At 47.8% G+C, this 21,831-nt stretch overlaps 2 protein-coding genes across 2 annotated transcripts in view; one reads left to right on the top strand and one right to left on the bottom strand.

Annotated features, from left to right (window-relative positions):
* LOC144934330 (transmembrane glycoprotein NMB-like) overlaps positions 1-2,868 on the bottom strand; it is a 56,511-nt gene extending 53,643 nt beyond the window's left edge. The window contains exon 1 of the mRNA XM_078860012.1: positions 2,797-2,868. The gene's annotated coding sequence lies outside the window, so the exon portion shown is untranslated. The remainder of the gene's footprint in view (positions 1-2,796) is intronic.
* LOC144934328 (voltage-gated delayed rectifier potassium channel KCNH8-like) overlaps positions 1-21,831 on the top strand; it is a 105,521-nt gene that overhangs the window by 16,358 nt on the left and 67,332 nt on the right. The window contains exon 2 of the mRNA XM_078860011.1: positions 9,478-9,711. Coding sequence (XP_078716137.1) covers positions 9,478-9,711 — 234 coding nt within the window. The remainder of the gene's footprint in view (positions 1-9,477; positions 9,712-21,831) is intronic.

Genomic DNA, 21,831 nt, shown 5'->3' with positions numbered 1-21,831 from the left:
AATTGAACCCAGGTTCTTTTTGCTGTGACGCGCAAGTGTTACCACTGATGCATGTGAACTGCACACACATGGCTCAGTTGTAGAACGAGCGGTTTGCAATCAGAAGGTTGCGAATTCAAATCCTGGTTGGGGGTGAACTCAGCCCATCATCCCTCCATGGCTGATAAAACGAGTATCACTTTGTGGGGAAGTCAAAAATGACCGTCTTATTGAGAGACTCACCCCCGCCAGAGGGTTGTGCAATATCCACCATTGACTCGGCACTGTAAGCAGGAGATGAGCACTGCTTAAATGCTCACTTGAGCAGGAAATCACTGACTTTATTTTTGGCACACAGACGCATCGTTAGGTTAATAGACTGAACGAGGCAGATCAAACGAGACAGAACACACATGACGGACAGGCGGGAATGTGAACGTGAGGGTACAAATGAAACTCAAAATAATTGCTGTTTGAAATCGCCTCTTGACCCAACATTGTGACACTTCATCAGTGTGCCGTGCGAGGTACATTTTTACATGTCCGATAAGCCCAACCGTGTCAGCGCAAACACCCTCGTGATACTGTGCATCAACAGCAAACAAAAGTGTCGCGAGAAACCTGAGAGCTATGTTCCTTATGTTGCTGTGTGGGCTTCGGTTCCTTATGGCAGCGAGCCGCCATGAAAAGACATGCGCGTGGCACAGTGGCGCACACAGAAAAACATTTCAGAGGGCCTTAACAATTTCCATGCTAAGAGTACTCATTTCATTTCCATAACTCTGTTGTTTTTTTTTATTTCAGGCGAAACACCCATAATGGAGTGCTTGTTCGTTACGTTTAATATGGCAGTCATAAAGAGCGTGACGTTAAGGCGCTATTCATGACGTGCCATAGTATGGGTCTCTTCCCCACATTGCGCCACGGATGCTACCGTGGCGTCATGGAAAGCGCGCTGGACGCACAATGCCGAGTTCGCCGATTGGATCTTCCAGCGTCGAAGCTGAAGCAATGGGCAAACGAAGTAAATCCCTTCGCCTCTGTCTACCCAGCAGAATAAACATGTACCGTCACATTTGTATTAGGTGACCAGCAGGTGTTGTGTAGTTGGATCACGTGTGGATTCTCATGTCTTTTATGACGAGTCCCGCCAGCTGGGATGAATATTACAAATACCATCCGGGGGGGGCTGGGGGACACTCCTCCTCGAGCGGATGCCAGCAGTTGTGTGAGCTGGAGATTGCAGGGCTGCACCTCTACATTCACTTCCCACGCTTGCCGCGTTTTCGCGCCGCGGCAATTTTCCTTTGACGCGAGACGTTGCCTTCGATCAGTTGCGTCGATCTTAGCGCGCGCGACTAATTCAATTCACGGGTGCGCACGCTGAGCAATCGGTGTTGCCGTCAGATGGTTTCGCGGAACAGCAGCCGGTTTGCCTGAAGTCGACGGGCTCATAACTACTAGAGACCCCCGTGACGGGAAAAGCAGCGGAGGCACTGTCGCCCCCCCCCCCCCCTCTGAGAAACAAGTTGCCTCCTCCGTGCCGAAAATCGAAAATGCGATCGAGCAAAAGTGCCCTTGGCATTTCTTGCCTCACTGGTTGAGTATAGTGTCCTCCTGCTTCATCTTAACTGGCTGCGAAGGTGACATCAGATACAAGCGTGGACTATTATACGCGGGCGCAATAGTTCGCATCTCCCTTTATACGATTGTCCAAGTGAAGTTGAGATACTACATCTCGATGAGCTCTCTTTGGGCGGCTCTCGCCTGCCTGGATAAAGGCAGTTGATTGACCGTGTTTTTTTTACTGCAGGAAAGCAGTGATTGCCATGCTGTTCACGCCGTCATTACGCTGAACACACTGAGTGAGCGCGGACTTAAAGTTACGTTGGTTGGTGTCACCAAACCTCTCCAGATGTCACGCACCTGGGAAAGGGGTTTGACTTGACCACCGCAGGCCAAGCAACAGCAATTACAATTGGGATTTCGGTAACGTCTCAAGACAATTGAGCCCAAGTGGTGTGGCATGGTTCCTAGTGCAAGGAATTAAATGAGGCCCCCTGTCCAAAATCACATTATTGACCTAGGAGGGGGGTGGAGACTGGGACCCTCTGGGCCATGTGGCCCGGTGCACTTGCATTGCTTGCACACTCAAGAGCAGATGCACACCTGGTGGAGAGGGAGGGGGCGCAAAAGGGGTAGTTCATCATCAGCACCTTCAGCATCAACCATAGTCCTATCCACTGCTGGACAAAGGCCTCCCCACATCGTTGCCATCCCTCATAGTCCAGTGCCAACCACCATCCATCTCGCTCCTGCAGATGAACTGGTCTCACCGTCCAATCTACGCAGTGATCGTCTTCTTTGATGCGTTCACTCCTTTGGATGCCATTTCACCACCAAATCTCGTCCATAAGCACACAAGGGGCAGTTGCTCCTGCCAACATTTTTAGATGGCCGTTGTTATAAACCATTTATTTTAAAATTTTCATGAATATAATTATGAAATATAATATAACGAAAACAAGAATGTATACACTTTAAAAATGTGTTCCCCGAAATGAGTGACTTTGAATTTCGGTCAGAACCTTGATAGCTCCGCCGGCACCGCTGACAATCCCCCCAAAATGAGCAAGAGGCCAAGAATGACGGTGTCAGCTCGCAAGCACGCGCCCCTCCCCGCTGTTTGCAGCGGCCGCGAGCCATCAGCCAGAGCCGCGCGATCACAGGCGCGGGGTTCAGTGAGCGAGCGTCTGCTGATCAAGTGGAAGATGCGAGCAGGATCCCGGCATCGTTACGCACTGACGGAGCTCTCACCAGCGGCGCATTTCTGCAGGCGAACGACTTTGCATCACCCGCTGCAGTGATGTCGACGTCGTGGTGGCGCTGGTGGCTCGGAGAGCTCGGCTCCGCCTCTTGAGTGGAACTGCGAGTGACTGAGAAGAGAGAGAGAGCCGTGAAGACGCGGGCGACGTGGGGCGGGGGGAGGGAAGGCGGGAAGAGAAATGGGGAGAGTGCTGGACAGATATACGATTCGTTGCCGCAACCAAGCTCTGGGTCTTTTTGCGGGAGTCAGCAAGCGTCTGTGCGTTTTTGAACGTGTGCCAATGAACGGAGGCGCATGCACATACGCGTGTTGCCTTTGCGTCTGTATGTGGGGAATCGTGGTGTTTCGGTTCGCGCGTTGTGATACGAACCCAGCAAACTGGGTTAATTTGCCAGCCATGGTTAACATCAGTGGCGAGTGATATCTGAGCAGGTACTGGGCATCCCCAAATGCGACGCAGTCTTGAATGAGTTCCTGGTGTGGTGTGTGCAAGCATTAGCAATGGGGAGACAAAGACAGCCAGGAATTGTGTCGACCAGACCATCCTTCGAGCGATGTGCCAGTTTCCATATGCGCCCGCTAAAGTCACATGCCCCAACATTATGAGGTTTTCATGAGTGATCTGTGTCCTGTATTGTTGTATGTGCTTGTAGACACAGGCAGGCGTAGTGGGAGTCGTGACAGTCATTAGCGCACTGCTCTGCTGCCCCAGTAACACTGGTTTATTTTCTCTCTTTTACAGTACGCGCACTACCATCAGTAGTGACTGGAATACAAACCTGGCCTTGTCCTCCTTGAGCCTGACTCGGCTTATATTGAGTAACCGGTGTAGTTATTTAACAGCAGCACTCGGGAGACAAGCGTGTGTGAGTGTTGTGCATACTCGTGCACGTGTGAGCCATATAGGCAGACAATTTGTCGAACAACCTTCCACCTTGAGCAGTGAATGTCAAGATTAATCGATGACACAGAGGTAGACTTGCAGAATGCTAGCATTAACCAATTCTAGATTTGAAGCTTTCGTGACTGCAATGATTCATATTCTTAGGTTTTGTCGGTAAAGTCACGTAGGTAAAACATCAAAATTAATAAAAATAAAATAAAACAAAAATAACCAATTACAACATTAAGCACTACGCAACTTAACTTAGTAAGATAATCGCTGTGTTAGATCAACACGAGTTGGAATTATGAATTCGGAAATTATTACTTGGCTCCCAAATGGTTCCATATGTCACGAGAGACAAATGGCCTTTTGGCAAAGTCTGTGTTAATCAAAATATGCTCTGTAGACGATGAGCCCGACTCCTCTGTGCGTAAAAACATACACCATCAATCATTGTAATATATATCGTGATGAACGGCTGCTCACTTGAATTAAGACATAGCCAAAATCATTTTATGATCCGGAATCGCTTGCTCTATTTCGAATCGATGTTGCGAATTAATGGATTGACCATTCATTCTCCGCGTGCGCGTGTCATTAGTGGCATCGATTTCGCGCTTTTGGTGTTCTTGTTTTGATAATCACGCGCGCGCTTACAATATACATGTATTGGATTTGACACAGACCGATGACATCATAGTCACTGCCTTAGTTTGTCAGCGCCGTAATCTTCATAGGGAAACGTGTTTATGGCCTCCCATCTGCCAGCGTGTGCACAACATCACACGAAATGGCTTATTAATGCCACCGCTGTGCCGTGAAATAGCTACGGAGCGGATTTTCGGCATTCTGGCCTTTTTGTCACTCATATCAGCCGTCTGAACTGTCCACGTCAGCCCTCTGAACCGAACGGCATCGCTGCAAAAGGTAATTTTTCCGCCGTTGATGCGCACTGAAAAATGCACGCAACGGCGTTTATGCGAGCGGGCGCATCAATATGCAGCGCACGTGCGCTAACACACACATGCCAACACAGCAGGCGCCATCGTCTCCATCTGGAATACAAATGTAAACTTTGTTTGTTTTAAAATAGCAAACTATTTTCAGCGCTGCATGGGCTGGCTCTGTGTGTGCAGTATTGCCAGTTCAGAGTTAGCCCGGGCAAATTCTGGAGATAAAGATGCCGATCCAACCCATGTTCCTCTTCCACTGCTGTGTCCTGTAGAATCAGGCAACATCACATTTTTTTTTTAATTAGAGATCTGGGAAGACTTGTAACAACAAATATCATTATTAAATAAGTAATCATCACACAACCAAATTGTGCCCAATAACATTATATTGGGATTTTTTTCATAGAATATTCAATACTGTGTTAGAGCAGCTAAACTGCGTGCATTTAAAGTCAATTAATTAACAGTCAATGTAATTTAAATTAAATTAAATCGCAACCTTTGCTCGCAAATTTTAAGAATAACTCACTAAACGGCTTGCATGTAAATTCGCACCTTCAATGGATTGACATTACATACATAATCAAATCTGGCTCTTAAATCCCCAAACACTATGGCGTGTGTGTGTGTGTGTAATTTGATCTTGGAATGTTTATTTCACTCAATAAATTGTGAAGCAAACCTCCATCACAAAGGTTCCTCCTCGATCCGCAAATGTCTTTTTCCAGGTGGAATTTAATTACCATACCGTGGAACAAATTATTTATCCATGGGCTAGCGAGGGGCATTTATGCAATGGAAACTACATTGTCGTTATTATTACACATGTTTACCCAGGAAAGTCTCACTATGTCTCATGGCTCTTTTCAAGAGGGTCCTGTCCAGTTTTCGCAGAAGGGGTGATGTTACCATGTGTAATCCCAATTGAGTAATGTTTGCAGGGGATTTTTCAACATTGGGATATTTGGCAAGTACCAGTTTACATACCGGAGGATCCGGCGGAAACCCATGTAGAATTGGAAGAGAACATACAAACTCTGCAGAGAATCGAACCCAGACCCTTCTTGCCATGATGCACAAAAGCGTTACCACTGCACCACCCATTGGATGGTGACATTGCCTAGCGGCAGCGCGCGTCTACCTCACGGTGGACTTTGAAGATTCCCTGCCATCGTGTGTAAGAGTAGGCCGTTGTGTGCCGGCATCAGGGTCCAAACTTGCCCATTTATAAAAATCCCACCAAACCACTCAATTGGGATTGTACACAGCAAACGTCCGCCCCCTACCGGCAGACCAATGCCCCCGGGTGACTCTTGCAAATTAGACTGGTCATACAAAATAAATTTGAAACTTGAACCCGACTGTCCAAATACACACGCCGCACTGGGAACACGAGGAGCCCCTGTTTGTTTTCAGTGTCGTGGGTGCCCTCATGCAGAGTCGCGGCGAGCACCGCACACCGTGAAATGCTGCGCAATGGTGTATTCTTTTAAATAATCTTGTAGACCAGTGTTTGGAGTAATTTTTTATTTTTTTGCGTGATTATAAACCACGATAAAATATTCAAGTTTTTTCTGTGTTCTTTAAATATTAGCCCACTTATTTTTTTATGGAATTATACAATGGCAACAATTAATCAATAACCCCCCCCCCACACACAATTTTACCATTTTCCAATATAAAAACACGATCATATTACATGCAGTATATCATGGCTTACAATTAAACGTATATTACTTCGCATTCATATATATATAATGATGTATGCTATGGAATGTGCACTATTTGAATAAATGTGCATTACACACCAAGCCTATGTGACCAAATCTCCCAGAAAACTTCTAATCTCATCACATCTCGGAAGCTCATTAGGCTTGAGTCTGGATTGTGCTTGGATGGGTGACCACCATGCACCGCAGGTTGCTAAAGGCTACGGGGCTATGTGATAGGCAGTAGTGGGCAGTACATCAACATCTAATGTTGCACTGTACTTCTGTGCTTCCACACGTATGCTTCCGGCCTTTACCAAGCCACACCGACTGGCACGGTGAAGTATAGTCCAATATCTCCCAGGATCCCGCAGGGCATGACATGCCCTCATTCAATAGTGGATTTACAAAGGGCTGTACATGTGCAGTACGCACCATATCACTATTATAGACAACTCTATGGCAGGTGAATGAGTCCGGCTCATAAACAAGATCCAGACAGCTCCGAGTACTCCGATTGACGGCTGTGGATGTCTGTGACAAGGGTAAAAAGGTGTGTACGTGTGTATGCGTGTATGCATGTGTGTGCGCTTGTGTGTGCGTGCCTTTGCTCGGGGTTAAGGCTGCTGACGTGCAAGCAATTTGTAGGACCTGAGCTGGGTGACCCCCTCTTAACCTCTCCGAGTGTGGAGCACCACTTTTCTGGTCAAGCTCGTGCATACATTAGTCCATAATGCATTCACAGCAGGATATTAAACCCATTGCATAGCCTCGCTTGCGCTGCGCGAGCTCGTATAATCGCCCATAAAACCCGACGATGCACGCATTCTATGACAGCGCCGCATAAGGCCGGCGCGTAAAGGAAGGAGCTTCGGCACATCTACCCCGGGCATGCATGCCCAATGGTATAACCATTTGTACCTACTACGTGCCGTGTTATAGATGAACATCGAGCATTGTCGGTGCACGTGTGTACACGCACAGCCCACATGTATTATACATGACACCACTGCTGAAGGCTGAGAATTGGAGTGACAGCATCGGCTTCATTATCACAAACAAACAAAACATGTCACGGGAAGGACTTTCCTCCCGGCGACTTTTCAATGGCTCGTACAATCATCAACCACTTCTCGTATGGCACAAACGCGAGTTGACAGCTGCCTCTCGCTGCTCCTGTCCCCACCATTGCCATAGAGTAATTGCAATGGGCCCTCGTGCAAGGAATGAAATGGGACACCCTGTCCAATCCCCTCTTCACCCCTCCCACCAGCCCACAGTTTGTAACCCAGAACCTTGGCCGCTCCTGCCCATGGGCCCGAGGAGAGTTCCGCAGCCTGCCAGGGTAGCAGCGACTGTGGGCATTGTGGGTGTCCAGACATCCCTAACGTGTTTAGATATGGCTCGGAGATGTGCACACAATTTTGGATGCAATCATGTTATGGTAGTTTTAAGTCTGTGTTGTTCTCCCTTCAACAAGGTGACATAAATGCTGTCTATGCTGATGAAGGGACCTTTAAATGCACAGAAGAGCACAAACAGTAGGCTTAGTGGCGAGTGAGTAGCCAGTCGTTGTCGTGGATGTAGTAGTAGTTGCACGTTCATCTTGTGCGAACTTGGGAGACGAGGGTAGTTTCATTTGCAAGGGCGGCCTGGGTCACCAAAGTGACGAAAGCTAAACAAATACAAACGAAGTAAATAGACATTAGAACAAAAACAAAACAACAACCATACGCATTACAAGAACAATCGAAAATATTGCAAACATAATTCAAAGTTAAACATTACATTGTCTACAGCGCATATTGGCTCGATTGATCAGATTACCTCCAGATTTGTCACAGCATTAATGAAAAAAAAAGAAGCTACAGAATCATTAAACATTACACAGATAAACGTGGACCATATTACTGATATATAAACAAACGAGGATATGTACGCGATCCTTTGACAGATATGATTTTAATTCTAGATTTGAAGCTTTCGTGACTGCAAGGATTCATACTCTTATTTTTTTCGATAAAGTCACGTAGGTAAAAAAATGAAATGAAAATTAATCAAATAAAATAATAATAGAAATATTAATTTTAATTTCATTTTTTACCTACGTGACTTTACCGACAAAACTAAGAGTAAGATATAATTTTAGTGCAATACAGCTCCGCATATTTGTTGGGATTTGGTGGATCCAAGGCTCTGGGCCGCAGCTCCGGAACATCCGACATCAGGGGTCGGGCCACGTGCCAGTCCTCACCCGCGTGTGGTGCCTCCTGAAGGCGCCGCTTCGAGACAGTTCTTTATTAGAGGACCCACACCCGTCTCGTATTCACCACCGCAGTGCATTGCGGCTCTTGAAATATCGAGGGGTTGGCTTTTTTTGGTTTTGCCGAATTAGAACAAAAAAAATGCCTCTCCTTGTTATTTTTGGTTTGGCGACCCCTGCCCAATACGACATCAAATCCAGCTCTGGCCACTCCACTGGTTTCCCACCGTTGACCTCTCTCTCTCTCTCTCCCCTCCCGTCTGCCCGCGCACTGTCGCCCGTGTGTGCCCGCGTGCGTGTGACCGTGTGTCTGTGGGGAGCGGTGGTGTAGCGGTTAGCGCGTTGAGGTACGAACTTGGTGACCCGGGTTCGATTCCCGCTCACGGCCAACACCAGCGACGATTATCTGAAGCGGTCAGGGACCTCCCCTAGGTCGACTCAGCCTCAAATGAGTATCTGTTGCGGTGTGTCAACATCGCCACTGGGGAGACAAAGGCGGCCGGGCGTGGTGCTGGCCACCCACCCCCTCGTGTGCCGTTTCGCTCTTCATAGGTTGTTTGACTTGCATCCCACTGGGATTTTTGCACACAGCGTTGGTGTACGGTGTTTTTTTAATGAAATATTTTGCTGTCTTTTCTTGGATTTATTGTTTGCACTCAGTTACATATTCACTTTAAGATGTTTTTTGTTCATGTTTTTTGTTTGTTGCGGTTGCACCCGATTCAAGAGCCGAATGGCTCACAGGGCTATACCTAATAAATGATCTTGAACCGACAGCACTTGTCCCCAACAGTCTGTTAAGGCCACACGGGGGATCTTTGTCTTTGTGCGCGCTTGTGTGTGTGTGTGTGCGGCTGCAGACAGTAACTTCGTGCTGGGCAACGCGCAGGTGCCGCAGGGGTTCCCCATCGTCTACTGCTCGGACGGCTTCTGCGAGCTCACGGGCTTCGGCCGCACGGAGGTGATGCAACGCAGCTGTTCGTGCTGCTTCCTGCACGGCGTCGAGACGGCGGCGCCGCTCGCGCGCCAGGTGGAGCGCGCCCTGGACGCGCAGCTCGAGTTCAAGACCGAGATCGTCTTCTACAAGAAGGACGGTGGGTGACGGCGCCGTGGGGACACTGGCTGGATGGGGGTGGGGGGCATTAGGATCAGTGCCGGATGAAGCGAGTGCGGGGCCTGTAGCATATCTTGTAAAGGGGCTCCTAAATTAAAAAAAACACACGTTAATTTTAAAAGACATGTTTTACTTGCATTGTAAAGTGATCGTATTTTTTAATTTGCTATGCAGCAAGATGATACGAAAAATCGTTAACCTTTAACACCCAGTCGTTCATAAAAGTTGAGGGCAGTATAGGACTATAGTAATAGAGCAAGTGCAGAATCACTGAACTGGAATTGATAGCTTAAAAGCATTGAACGTGGGGCCCGTAGCATATGCTACGCTTACTATTATGATAATCCGGCACTGATGACGATTGAGTGTTGGTGGAAGTGATAACTACGTTGCACTCCTACACTGTCAATGTTGCTGTGTACTGTCCAGGCGTGGTGGCCACTCGCTGGAGTCACACGGCTGAAGGGTTCACACGAACCCACTAACATATACTTTGTCATCATCAGCCATGATCTCTCCACTTTGCCATTACATTATAATGCAATGGCCGGATGATCATCTCAACGAGCGGCCGTTTTTCTTACGTTCTTTTTATTTATTTCTCTTCTTGAAAAATTATGCCTTGGATTTCTTAGGCACTAACAAGGAGGCAGATTTGCCCGAATGGTATTAAACTGTTTCGTCAGGATGAAATTCGAGGCCCAAAAGTCACCAAAATGGGAAAACTTGCCAGGGTGATTCACCAAAGATGCTGCTAAGGTTAGGGTAAGGGGTAGGTTGATCTTAGGGGCTCATTGGATATTCTAAGGTTGTCGGTAAAGTCACGTAGGTAAACATTTTTAAAATTGAAATTAATAAAAGTTAAATAAAAATAAAATAAAAATATAAATCACGACGTTTCGAAGGCAACACAAGCTTTCGTCTTCAGGTGGAACCGTCACAGCACGATAGCTGTATCAAGTAAGATAAATTCCAAGAAAACAGTCCTTGTGTAATAACAGCCATAGAGGGTTCACGTGGGGATTGGCTTGCCGGTCCTGCTTGTAGCCAATAAGGGTTGAGATAGGGACCATGGCCCAGGCGTGATCACGACAGGTCATCAGGAGTGATTGGCCTAGCCATTCGGGGCCCCAGCTAATGGGGAGCCGGATGAGGGGCGTGGTCCCGGGATTGACAGGGAACCATCGAGAATGGTCGAAGCTGTCCATGAACGATTGGCTGGGGGAACCACGTGACGAAGGGATTAAGAGCGAGTGAGAGAGAACGATCGAGAGCAGACTGAAACTGACAAGAGCAGGGTCACGCGCGGACGGGGGCTCTGGGTGCCACGTGCGCGGTGGGGACTTAGTGCGTAGTCTGTCCTCTCTCCGTTGTCTGCCAGCAACGGAGAGTGAGTGAGTGAAGTGTATTGTGGAGTGGAAATAAAGAGGACTGATTCCAAAGCCGTCTCCCGAAGGATTATTACACTTGTATATATACTGGTTGAGGGTGGGAGGAGCCAAGGCAGGCCCTGAATATTATTTTTGTGAGGTTCGGTGCGGCTGAAACACGCTGTTAGGAATGAGCCTTTGTTGTGTAAACTGGGTGCAGCTGATGTAAATGTGCGTGTAAATGGGACTGAGCCTTTTGTTATGTAGAGGTGGTACCTACGTGACTTTACCGAAAACCTTAGAATATGAATCCTTGCAGTCACGAAAGCTTCAAATCTAGAGCTCATTGGATAGCTTAAGGCGAGAGGCTATATTTAGGGGTTAAAGATAGAGAGCTATTGTGATGGGCTGATTAGCTACCCTATTAGAGCTATGGGTAGGGAGAGTGTTCGGTTGGTTAGTGGTGTGTGTGTGTTCTTCCCGTACGCCGCACCCCTTACCCGATACATGTCCTTGTCACATTTCGTTCGCCTTCCATCGATGGCTCCCACGGCAACGGGAGGCCGTGCGCCATGTTGTGGTGTCGGATCTCGATCAGTTAGCGGAACCCCTCTGCATTCTCACCGCCGAGGGGGCAGCTGGCACGGGGGGCAGCAGTTCGAATCCTGCTCCCGGTGCCCACCGACTTCATAGGTTTCACTGCCACAGCGCCCCATCGGCTGTACAGTGGAAATTAAAAAAAACACGTCGTGGATGTAATTTGTAAGAGTAGGTCCCTGTGTGGCAGTGTCGCCGCCAAACACCGTAAATTCTCCCGTGCCTAAAATAAGAATTGAACTCTGCTTTGGTTCGTCGTGTTTGTGAGTCACTGTTGATGGATACTCTATTGCATTGCCCCGGCTGGCTGGCTGGTGTGGGCGCAGCCACCTTGACACTTGTGAAAGGCGCATTAGGATTGAGTGTTGGTGGAAGTAATAACTATGTTGGAGCAAACACTGGAAATATTGCAGTGTTCTGTGCAGGCATGGTCTCCACTCGCTGGAGTCAACATGTTTGAAGGGCTAACACGAACCCACTGCATATATTTGTTATCATCAGCCATGATCTCCCCACTATGGTATTAAATATAAAAAATACGACACTTTTTGTACATTTTACCAGGTAAGACCTTCTGAGCTATGCATCTCTTTTTCAGAAGCGACTGGGTCAAAATGATATTTCAACGAAGCAGCTTATCATTTGGAAATGTGTAGCAGCCAAATACTCTCAAAGCGTGTTTCTAAATGTGAAGGGATAAAGCGGAGGACTCGTAAAAAAATCCACACGACCACGAGGAGAACGTACGAACTCCAAATATGCAGCAGGCGTCAGGGTCGGGATCGGGATCGAACCCACGACCTCCTGTATACCAGGCGAGGTAGTTAACATCCCGCCATCGTGGCACTCAATATATGTGTAGTGGAATAACGTACGGGGTTTGCAAACGGTGTGCACGCATGTGCGCGTTACGGACAGCGAGGTCGCATCAGGGCAAACAGGTGCTGCTAGAGAAAGCAAAGGAAAGGAGACGGCCAATTAAGATGCAAGGCAGTGATTGGATGGCTGCAAATGCAGGCGCGGAACAGGCGCCGGGTTGACGGGAGATTGAGGCGATAGCGGCGGAAGCCACGGAGCGTGAGACGACGGGAGGTCGCCAGCTTCATTAGAGAGGAGTTAATGAGGAGGAGGATAAACACGGGAGCATGTGAGGAGAGAGTTGAGTTGGTCGGAGTGAAGACGAGGAAAGACGAGAGAAGTCCCAGGCCCCGCTCGCAACACCTCGCCCTCTCCAACGGTGATGGCTGAACCCCCACAGGAGGCAAGGGCGAGGTTGGAGAGGCGAGGGTAGAAAGGCTAGCAGTAGATAAGCTAGCGGAATCCTAAGTGTGAGTGTGTGCAGACTAGCAGTAAAGAAGCTAGCGGAGTATATAGCGGAATGCTAGCAGTGGAGAAGCTAGCAGCGTATATGGCGAGAGGCTAGCAGTAAAGAAGTTAGCAAGGGATATAGCGGAATGCTAGCAGTGGAGAAGCTAGTAGCGTATATGGCGAGAGGCTAGCAGTAGAGAAGCTAGCGGAGTATATAGCGGAATGCTAGCAGTGGAGAGGCTAGCAGCGTATATGGCGAGAGGCTAGCAGTTGAGAAGCTAGAGGAGAATATAGCGGAATGCTAGCAGTGGAGAGGCTAGCAGCGTGTATATGGCGAGAGGCTAGCAGTGGAGAAGCTAGCAAGAGATATAGCGAGAGGTGGACATCCTCTGATCAATAGCCTCGACCACTGACCACCGTGCCTCCTGGCGACGTGTCCTGCTCCAAAAAAAGTTGACAAGTCTGTGAAGAACTAGGAGAGGTGAATGTTTACTTTGGGAAATAACAATGAGAGACAAAAAGTGGAACATATGGATCAAAGAGCAAACGTGATATGGAAACATCGTAATGGCTGTGAAGAATACAACGTATATGTGGAAAGTTATCGCGATTTAAGCATACGGTTGAATTCAATGGATGCATCTGAACCGTATAGAATTGATTTAAATCGATGATTTGAGTAAGTCATGTCTCATTTCTTATTCCAATCATTCCTTGGCATTTGAAAACAACATGGATTTTAAAGATTCTGTTGACCTCTATTTCCAATCGCCAGGTAGCTTATCTGTAAAACGAGTGTCTTGCAATCGGAAGGTGTGAGTTGACATTTTGGTTGGGGATTGACTCGACCCTATCACTCCTTTGGGGGTCAATGCAATGAGTGCCACCTTTGTGGTTGTCCTATGGAGATAATCATCCCTGCCATAGGAACGCAGAATTTCCACCACTGGGTCAGTGCTTTAAGTGGGAGACGCCCATTGCCTCAGTGCTCATTTGTGTCGGAAATCACTTTGACGATTATATAAGGAAAGTCCGCAGTGTGTGATGGCACAGTGTTATTGTTCAAAGTTCTTGATGATTTACTGGGACATTAGAGACGTAAAGATTCACCTTTTTTGCACTCAAACTCGTTAATCGCAATAGCTGCTGGAGTGAGTCATCTCCATCAATTATAATTGATAATTATCTGAGCGTTTAAACAATAACCCAAGCACCCCAACAGCTGCTGAGTTAGAGCTGCTATAATGTGTTGAGGCCAAATTGAACAAAAAAAACAAGTAGTTAAAGCTGTAAATTAACTATCAGCTTGTGTTTTTTTATGTTTTGAGTGTTCATTTGTCCTTCCCCAGAAACGTTAACTATTTGTGCACAGATACTGTGGTGCTGCAGTGATTGCATTGCTGTGAGGCCAAGCAACAAAAGTTATTCCCCACCGTCTGGATTATCATCATCATCATCGTCCGAAATTGTCTATCCACTGCTGGTTAAAGGCCATCGTCATTCCTCGTGATTATGTTAAAGCACAATCAGTCTCATTGCTGGCCACGAGACGAACCCATCGCTCCGTCCCTCCGCCGGTCGCCCTGTTGTCTACATTCGCTCCATTGGCCGCGAATCCATGACCAGTCTCGGCCTTCAGCCATCATCCCAACACAACGTATAAATAGATGCATTTGTTCTCTTGAGTCACGTTCTTCTCTTTCTGTCTCTAAATTTAACTCCTTTGCACACTCTTTGGCTTTTGCTCGCACTTTAAATCCGTGTTCGTGTTTATGATTAATATTTCACGGTGGGTAATATGCACTCCATAGGTAGTAGTAATAATAACAATTAAAACTTTCTCACACATCTTCATGTGCATTTCGCCGCGAACAGACTGTGCTTGCAACAATCTTTTGCTTGCTGTCGTGGGGAACGTGTGAAATCGTGACGCATATTTACATCGTGATAACAACTTTTAAACATATCATTATAAAACAAACATCGCAACGATTTGCAAGCTGCTGTGGTGGGAACGCTGCACAGTTACAGAGTGTAAAGTGGTGCTCGCAAGCAGTGCCTCTCCGGCTGGTGACATCTGATCCAAGGCAGAGGTCACAAACGGGTTTTGATTCCTTACCCGTACCCGGCCGCACCAGGGTCGCAATCGGGTACCCGTACCCTACCCGTACCCAGCCGGGTATCGGTTAGGGTACGGGTATCGGGTACCTGATTGCGACCTCTGGGATGAAGCCATTTTGCAGGCGCGGGTGGGTTGATTCTAGGAACTTGAATTGTGAGAAGAGACAAAACGTTGGGAAATGAATGACAAACGGTTACTCACCAGTGACTCACGGCCTACCCGTACCCGTACCCGGCCGCACCAGGGTCGCAAACGGCTACCCGTACCCGGGTACGGGTAGCCGGGTATCGGTTAGGGTACGGGTATCGGGTACCCGGTTGCGACCTCTGATCCAAGGGGTTCAGCCAGTGGCGTCGCTCTCGAGGGTGCAGGTGGCGTAATGGCACAGGGACACACACGGGCCACGAAGAGAGAGGGGGGGGGGGGGTACGGTGGACCGCAGAAGACCCCCATTTATTTTCTTGCACCAGGGCCCATGCCGCGAACCGGCGCCCACATCCAAACTACGCCTCCGGCTATGGCCGCTCCATGCCCGGGCAGCGATGAAATAACATTAAGTTTCGCTGTAATTCCCATTAACCAGAAACCACCCGCCCCCTCCCCGATATATTGAGGCGATTTATTCATTTCCTTAGCTCTGGCGTGGCCTGGAGATAATGAGGTCAGGGAACAAACCAATCGTGCGAACGAGTCTCCGAGGCTGCGGGCCGGAGCGCCCCGCGAACAGGAAACTAAAAATAAGCCTCGTTGCTTATTTTCACATCCCCGTCACGCAACATTACCGGCACACAATCACGCCGGCGGGGGCCGACAGCCTCGCAGCCGCCTCACCGGACCCTGCACGCGCCATCTGCTGAGGGCTAATCTGCTGCTATTTTCTGCTGTCTGGGAAGTTGAGCAATTGGAAAAACAAATATGTGTGAGCCCCCCACCACCCCATCTGCGTAATTCGCCTGCTCCTCCTGCTCCTCCTTCTCCTGTGAATTGGCGTGGGTGCAGAGTAGAACACTGGATCAGCGAGAACGCTCCGCCGGTCTGTTAGGTGTGAGTGATTTGCGCCGTGCTGGTAGCATGAACCCGAGGCGGGCAGACTCCTTGTGAATCATGTGACACGTCACGCATTTTCAACGAGAAAAATAAAATGCCAATCTCAATTTTGGAGCTTTCGTGACTGCAGGAATTATTCTTTGGTTCTTTCGGTTAAGTCACGTATAAAGATAAAATAATAAATTAAATAATAGCATACTACGACGTTTCGACTGCAACACAAGCAAACATCATCAGGCATAAAAGAAAGAAATAGCAACAAAAATCTAACCAGAAAACTATAGACAGACACAGAAGCAGACAGACATCACCAAGACACACAGAGAGAGAACACGTATCGGCAGAAAGAGAGAGGTCGTTTCTGTGACGAGGCCTTAAATATAGAGAGGGGGCGGGGGCGGAGAGAGGGAGGGGGCAGAGAAAAAATTAGCATGTCAATGATAACATGCAGTCGAAACGTCGTAGTATGCTATTATTTAATTTATTATTGTATCTTTATACGTGACTTAACCGAAAGAACCAAAGAATAAAATGCCATTTGTTCATTCGGACATAGTCCGTGCGATGAAAACTCACCGAGGCATACAAGAGGAGACGATCCGTAATTAAGGAGCACGAGTTTGTTCTCTCGAGCACTTGGCAACTGGCCGCATGCGGGATCACATAGCTCGACGAGCTCATAACTCCATGCCCCGGAGCACCATTAACATATGAGACAATTTTATGGGCCCTGTAGCGGTGGTGGTGGTGGTGGGATCTGCCAACCGTGGGCTGAGAAAGCCGCAATGATCCCAAGCGCACTGCAAATGCACCGCAGGCCTCGTGGATCGGCACGCTTGTGGGTTTCCGCGCTCACCCTTCGGCGGGGGCGAGCGACGCAGCTCTGAAACACGTGGCCAATTGTACGACTTACCACCCAATGCGTAAAAGGCGAATTAATGCGAAGCTCCGTCCAACCAGTACATTAATGGTTACTTATTTAGACGTTTGGAGAAATAGTGCAACTTACACGGTCGTAAGTGAGTGTGTGGTAGTCGCTAACAGTCTGCGAGAGGCTGTACGTGGGATCTTCGTCTTTGTGGGTGTGTTATGGAAAGGCAGCCTCTTAGAGGTGACAGTGATTCGTGTACTGCGCTATGAATCTGGCATCCTGACTTTCATTTCTGGCCATGGACCGCTTCGCTGGCGAATATCCAAACTGGTGATCGGCTTCCCCCGTAGGTCGACGTGTTGAAACATCAGCATACGAGACACAAAGGTGCTGCTGGCAACACCGCCACCACCTCAAGTGACACGCTGGCCTTCGTTGATGCTCACCAACAGCACTTGGACCACCAGTCTGTTACAGACAGACTCGAGAGCAGCGGTTGGCAACCAAAATCAGCAGAAAATCACTTTTTTGTGTTCGAGTTCGGTAAAAACACCACACTCGATAGTTTCAAGAGCCGCAATGCACTGTGCTTACAATACGATGGTCCTCCCTAATAAACCACGTGACAAAGCAGTCCTTAAAGAGCCGCGTGCACCCGCGAAGTCGCAGGTCGCTGACCCCTGCACGAGACATCTTTGTATATTTGTAATGCGGAGTAGCGGTTCAATGGTTCGTGCACAATGCTACATATCACGTTGACCGGGATTTGATTCCTGCCCATGGATAACATAAATGGGCAGTGGTATGCGAACCCTGAAGCTGTACTGACCTTTCCTTAGGTCATTTCAGCCTTAAATTAGTATCCGGTGCAGTGTAAACGTGAACAGATAATTGTGGCTATGTTTGGTGCTGGTCACTCAGTTCCCTCGTGTGCAGAATCAGTCTTTGTGGGTGCTCACTATCAGCGCTGTCCCCGTCCGTCTAAATGGGGATCTGTTCTCTCTTATGTGTGGGCGTGTGTTTTGAGAAGATCACAGCAGTTTGTAATGTCCCCTCTCGAGGATTATCTCTGTGGGACATCACTGCATGCTCTTCTTTATGGCAGCGTTACTGGCTGTCAACATGATGTATATATTTCAATCTATTGGGGACCGCATATTGACCTGGGCGGGAAAGAGTATTGGTTTCTCTTATTATTTACCTAACAATTTGAATGTGTAAGTGATCCTACATGCAGTGTGTAGAGTCTTGGCCTGGTCACAGCCGATGAATCTGAGAACTCTCAATAGAATGCCAGGACAATTTGGATTTGATGGGCATATAAATGCGAGTGCATTTGAAGATACTAATTATAAAAAAAACTTTTTTTTTACCACGTAAGGCCCCACTGAACTATTAGGCTCTTTTTCAGAAGCGACCTGGCCCCAAATTATAGTCAACAAAAAAAAACATTTTTTTCTGGCCTGGACTTTTGCAGCTTTTTTAGACTAATTTCTGGGTGCTGATTCCAAATCTGATCTCAGATTTGCTCTATCATACCCCATTTTCATTGATTCTACCCGAAATTAACTCTGTCACTTATGATTGCAAGTTTTTGCGAGACAGTGACTGCTTTAGTGTTAAAATATGGTGCTGTATTTTTAGGATAGTGTGTTTATAATATCATTTTATGTAGATATCCACATTTATGTAATATTTTTCTTCCGCAGTTTTTATTGAAAATGCAATATTTGATATCTCAAAAACCTGATGTGATGCCAGATTTGGAATCAGCACCCCAAGATTACCTTAAAACCGTTGGAATACCTTATGCCAGAAAAAGTGTGTTGACCAGTGTAGCCCAACGAAGTGGCTCATTAATGTGGAAATGTAGAGCAGCCAAATTCTCGAAACACACGACTACGAGGAGAGAGACGTGTAAACTCCAAATATACAGCTGACATCAGGGTCGGGATCGAACCCACAACATCCTGAATACCAGGTGAGGTAGTTAGCAGCTCACCACCATGGCACCCTGTACAATAAGATGCTGTACAACACAGTGGAGCACGGTTGTCCTGAGAAAAGGGTGCTCATGTGTTCATTTTATGCGTAGAAAGGATCGCTCCCGTCTTGGCACAGTTTATCCAGAGGGAGTTAGAAAACCAATCTAATATAAGGCTGTGTCAGGGATAGACGTGAGAGTGCACAGTGAGGCGAGGTTGAATGACGATACGCAACTGTGTGGCATCAGCATAAAAGTGATCGTTAACATTACAACTCCGGGTAATTCTGCCAAGGAGGAGGACATATATTGAGGAGAGTGGCAGGCAGAGCGTGGGTGAGCCTTGTGGGATGTCATCGCACAGAGGTTTATGAGAGGAGGAAAGTGCTTGTATGGAAATGTAGAATGAGCAGTTTGAGAGGTCAGAGTGGAAATCAGAAGAGATGTCTACATAGTTAGAGAGATGCTCAAGGAGGAGATCTGCGTTGAAAGTAGGGAAAGGTCTCGGATAACTAAGAGTAAGAGAGATTCATGGTCTGAAGGGATAATACACAAAAACTCAACACATGGGACAATAACACTGGCCTTAAAAGTAAAACAATCTATATCATAAGTAACGTTTTTGGCAATAACCCTGTTCATAGCAAATATATCAATATATATATTTTCTCTGTTTGCTATAAAGAAGGACCATTGCCCAAAACGTCACCTATTATATATTTAAGGCAGTGGTATTGTGAAATGTGTTGATATTTTGTGATGTGAACTTATGCACCGCTGCAAATACAGCATCACCAAAAATAATATCTTAAATTTTTAAGCAAAAATAAGGTCGTTTACCAAAATGTAGTAGAGTGGTGTCTGTAGAAAGTCCTTGGTATAAACCAGATTGCAACAGGTCATGGAGACCATGGAGAGAGAGAGAGAGACGAGTTTGGAGAGGTGGCAGAAGATAACCACTTTGAGGACTTTTACAAAGAAAAGGAGGTTTGAGATAGGAGAGTGATTTGCGGTGACGTTAGGGTCCAGTGTGGCATTTTTCAGGATGAGAGTGACAGCGGCAGAAGTCTCGAGGGCGAAGGGGACATGGCACCGGACGAGGTGGAGGCATTAACGAAGCTCCTCGTGGAGGGGGGGCAGTGCAGTGCGGGTGGGCAGCGAGCAGCGAGTTTTTGTGGGATTTTAGTGGGATTTTAGTGAACTTTTAGTGGGATTTTAGTGTACTTTTAGTGGGATTTTTGTGGACTTTAAGTGGGATTTTAGTGGACTTCCACAAACTGATGACGGGGTGGGGGTGGGGAGATGGCGGAAGGTTAATTGTCCCGAGGTGAAATAATTTGCGGCCAGTAAAACACTCGCCCGCCGTGCTCGGGCACCTACCCTCCTCAACGATCGACTCGGCAGTTAAAGCCAAGCAGTGTCAATTGGGAGAGGGGGGGGGGGAGCAAGTCCCAGCGGTGTTTGGGGTGCAGCCGAGGCGTGCGGTGATGTATCGCTCCGCCGGCTCGTCCGCCGACGGCTCTGATGGGAGCTAATGGCGCAGCATCGGCAGCCCTCGAGGACTCAATCAGGACGCGTCCGATGGGGAGTAACGGCGAGCAGGGGCGCCTCTCTATTTGACTCGGAGGAGAATTTGTGGCGGCACTGAGGTGGTGGGGGTTGGCTGCGCTGTAACTTGGCATCGGCAGGTTAGCCTGGTTACGTGTAGCGGTCGACACATAGGACTTGCAGTGCAAAGGTCGCCGGCCTGTTTTGATTTCCTGGAGTAGCAGTTGAACCACTGGTATGAGTTTCTTAAACACCCCCCCTCCTCTCCTCTCCCCCCACTGCTTCTGTCTACCAAGCAGTATAAATGGGTACGCTACGATTCGTTGATTGGCAGGTCGTGTACGTATAGCCAGTGCGGAAGAGTAGGCCAAATACCCTCTAAAGCGGTTCTATAGAGCTCCTTCTAGTGGCAACGCTTCCGCCAGTTGTGGCGATCAGGCAATTGCAGGGCTGCACCTTTACCTTTTAGTGTCATGCGCCCGGTTGTTTTCCCCGGGTGGAGTGTCACCGGCCTTGGAGCCGATTTGTCGTTCGAAACAGCGCTCCTGGCTATGGAGCAGTTTTTATTTTTGTTTGTAACCACCGTGAAATAGGATTCACATACCCCAGGGGAGGGATGGTATTGGAGCCAGGATCATTTGACCTTCTTGTGATTGCTCACAGAGAAAGACAAAACAAATGATTACTCTTCAATGCGTCTTAATTTTACTAGAGAATGTATCTGCCACACACACACACGGTCGCAACACAACCGCGAAGAAACCACGACAATGTATCTGCTAAGGAAGGGCGTTCGTAAAGAAGGGCCCTACATTTTACGAAGTTGCGCGTGGTTTATGATCACATACCCAAAAGTATTGGGTGTTTGTTATGTAGACAGCTGGCTTTCTTGACAGGGCAGTAATTGAGATCCATTCTTCTATCTTGCAAAGATGCCAACGCTGCTTTTTGTATGGTGAAACTCTGCAAGAAGCTCTGACAATTGATAAAAGCCTGGGTTTGGGGCCTCACTCCGGCTGCAACCAGAAGGTTGACATTTCTGAACCTGGTTCGAGGATTGACACAGCCCTTCCTCACTCTGGCGTGCACATAATGAGCATCAAGGGACGAGGAAGGCAGGTCGACCAAGGTGGTGCTGGATGAAGAACAAAGCGTTCTCGATAGGGGGATCGGAGGTAGACTTTGCACAGATCGAAAAAGACCGCGGGAGGTGGAGAGATTTTCTGGTGGCCCCATAACCCCACGGTTCAAGG

The sequence above is a fragment of the Lampetra fluviatilis genome, chromosome 10, assembly GCF_964198595.1.
Source record: "Lampetra fluviatilis chromosome 10, kcLamFluv1.1, whole genome shotgun sequence".
Taxonomy (NCBI): domain Eukaryota; kingdom Metazoa; phylum Chordata; class Hyperoartia; order Petromyzontiformes; family Petromyzontidae; genus Lampetra; species Lampetra fluviatilis.
Note: the sequence above shows the minus strand (reverse complement) of the source record. Positions and strands in the feature narration are given on the sequence as shown.